The sequence below is a fragment of the Elephantulus edwardii genome, unplaced genomic scaffold (genome assembly GCF_000299155.1).
Source record: "Elephantulus edwardii isolate Elephantulus edwardi_28Jun2011 unplaced genomic scaffold, EleEdw1.0 scaffold00389, whole genome shotgun sequence".
NCBI classification, from domain to species: domain Eukaryota; kingdom Metazoa; phylum Chordata; class Mammalia; order Macroscelidea; family Macroscelididae; genus Elephantulus; species Elephantulus edwardii.
The window spans coordinates 223,784-226,976 of NW_006400139.1; the positions used below are offsets into that span (position 1 = coordinate 223,784).

Consider the following 3,193-nt stretch of genomic DNA (forward strand, 5'->3'; position numbering starts at 1 on the left):
CTAATCTTTCTCCTCAGGAGATTCCGGTGGGTTCTAACTGTGGAAAAGATGCTGTCTTTGTGTCAGCTCAATTTGTGTACTGACTACACAACCAGAACGCTCTATTACTGAGCTAATGTTTCTATATTAAGAAATCTAAAATTTTGCTATTTCAATGATTAAAATACTACTAAAGCATACAGAAGTGGTTCAATTACCGGGTGAATGAAGTGTAATGTTACCACAGAAACACATAAGAGAGTGCCACTGGGCATACAAACCCAATAACTAGACTATATAGCTTAGGAGTAAAGTGTCATTAAGTTTTGAATATATCAATTAGCTGTGTTATTACTGACTATAAACATTGAAATATACTTACAGGACTTTATCAGGTAGCCCAGAAACACTTAGCTTGCAAACTTGGTCAAGAGTTGCTCTGCTAATCCAAAGCCTATTTCCAATTGACCAGTTGCTCTGAGGGGGCAAATTGGGAAATCCCCTTCTTTGCTGGAGGATCAGCTATAAGTCTATTCTGACTCAGGGTTCTTCATTATGAATTTAAATAACTCAAAGGAATGTGAAGGTATATTAAGGTAAATGTAAAAATATTCAGTATTTTTCTCCAGGGTAATAATCAGATTTTTTTTTTTTTTACTCTCTCTCTATCCTTGTGATATGAAATGCTGAGTTGTTTTTATTTAAAAACACAATAAGGGGGGACCTATTTTGTTTCTTCATTTAGTGTAAGTTCTTGAAAACAAAGGTTTTCATTTGACATTATAATCACTTATCTACATACGCCTTGCTCTACACTAGAGTACATTCTTCATGGTTCAGCCTTGTTTTGTGTCAAGCTGTGTTATAAAATATATGTATGTAATTGGGTTAATTTTGTTCCATTTTTACCATTTTAGACTAATTTACCTTCGCAAGTCTGCCTACATTCAACCCCAAATTTGATATGTTTTTCTTATTTCAAAATAATCTAGATTATATTATGATTTTAAAAATAGCTTGACATATTATTTGTTTATAGTATTTATACATATTGAAATTAACAAGGGTATGAAGAAAGAACAGAGAAAGTATTACATCCAGAAACAAAAAAATAAACTTATAAGATACTTCTACCTTTTTATATCATAGTTTATATAACAACTTTTTCTGGACCTGCCTTCTTTAGCAAAAATAAATACTACATTGTGAAAATTTTACAGTGATTACTTAAAGTTCTCTTTAGGGCATCTTTGACCTCTTTGTTCCTTAAACTATAGATCAAGGGATTTAGCATAGGGATCACCAGAGTATAAAACACAGAAGCCATTTTATCCATCCCATACGCATGGATAGACTTGGGCTGCAAGTAGATAAACAATAGAGTCCCATAGAATACAGTCACCACCGTCAGATGGGAGGCGCACGTGGAGAAGGCTTTATATCTCCCCTCGGCTGAGTTCATCCTGAGGGTGGTCACGAGGATATACAGGTAAGATACAAGGATAATCAAGAGCGAGGAGAGCAAATTACAGCCCGAGAAGATCAAAATGATCAATTCTAATTCACGGGTGTCAGAACAGAGCAAGGAGATGAGGGGGAGACAGTCACAGTAAAAATACCTGATGACGTTAGAGCCGCAGAAGGTTGACTTGAACAGCTTAATTGTGAGCAGTAGGGACACAAAGGTGCTGTAGAGATAGGGGATAAGTATAAACAGCCTGCACACTTTCTCTGCCATGATCAGCACGTAGAGGAGAGGTTTGCAGATGGCCACGTAGCGATCGTAAGCCATCGCCGAGAGAATAAACAGCTCGGTGATGATGAAAATCTCGAAAACGGCTAACTGAGTGGCACACCCGCTGTAGGAAATTGTATTTTGAGATACGACAAAGTTTACCAGCATTTTAGGGCCAATGACAGTGGAATAGCCAAGGTCAGTAATGGACAAATGTCTAAGAAAAAAGTACATGGGGGTGTGTAGCTTAGCGTCCAAGAGGGTCAAGATAATTATGCCTGAATTGCCTAGGACTGTGACCAAATATATGAAAAAGAAGATTGCAAAGAGGGGTGCCTGAAGCCTGCGGTTGTCCGTGATGCCCATGAGAATGAATTCTGTCACCTTGGTCACTGCAGTAAGATTGTGCTTAACCAGATGATTCATTTTAGTACCTGCATTAAGATATAATATTAAAAATTATTATATGGGAGATGCTATCTTCTCAGATAACTTAAAAATAGGTGATATATGAAGTGCATATATCATATACCAAATATAGAAGATACGAAATACAGAGATACTTTCAATTTCACATTTCTAAACAGAGACTCCTCTCTCTGGCAGTTCAAAACTATAAATACATTCATTAACTTTATTTTTTTTTTTTGCTAAAATATCATTAAAAGTGAAAAGTTTTGATGAAGAGACTGTTTGGACCCAAAATTATTTTAAGTGTGTCAAAATGCTATCAGTTACAGCTCAGCTTTCAAAAAAATTCAAATAATTTTTAAAACCAACATCTATTCCTAAACTAAAATGTCACTTCACTACTAATTTATCATTATTTTAAAAGTAGAAAGTCAAGGAGTCATTTCCCAAACTGTTAGTGTTGTCCAAAACCAGCTGATGATAGGGAAAAAAAATTTTAAAAATTACTGGCCACAAAATGTATGTTTCCACACTTCTCTCAATGAATTCCTATATTTCAATAGGCGAAGAAATAGTGGCATAACATTTTTAATCTATTTGCTGTTACTAGTAGCCAACTAAACTAAAGTTAACTATTACTCACAGCAAACCTATGAAAAATGGACAGAAAGCTCATAATCTCCAACATACTCAGGCCATTTTTTCAGTCACTGTTCAATTCATCTTCTGTATTTTCTTAATTTTTGCTTACCATCCTCTATTTTTCCAGAAATGATTTTTCTGAGGACTGGTGCCGCCTAAAAACTTGCCTTAAGCTAATGTTACATTTTAAAATAATCTCTGACTATGTGTTTGTGGCAATCCCCTCTAATATTCTCTCGATCAAACACTTCTCTTCTACAAAGCAGAAAGCTTTTCAAAACATTGCAGATGTCATATTTATGCTCCTACCTACTGAGACAGTGTCAAAGAACTGCTGTTTCTACTCACCGCAGTGCAGAATCTGCTTTGGCCTCCTCCTGTTTGAGCCTCATTGATTGTTGAAGAAAGAATTTAAGTGTTTTTCTA

At 35.5% G+C, this 3,193-nt stretch overlaps 1 protein-coding gene across 1 annotated transcript; it reads right to left on the minus strand.

Annotated features, from left to right (window-relative positions):
• Positions 1-1,177: 1,177 nt before the first annotated feature.
• LOC102868366 (olfactory receptor 8K1-like) lies at positions 1,178-2,140 on the minus strand. The gene has a single exon (XM_006902285.1). The coding sequence runs from the start codon at positions 2,138-2,140 to the stop codon at positions 1,178-1,180; it is 963 nt and encodes a 320-aa protein (XP_006902347.1).
• Positions 2,141-3,193: the final 1,053 nt, after the last annotated feature.

What these genes read in the sequence shown, in the direction of transcription:
- LOC102868366 (XM_006902285.1), bottom strand. Translation starts at nt 2,140, where the DNA reads ATGAATCATCTGGTTAAGCACAATCTTACTGCAGTGACCAAGGTGACA.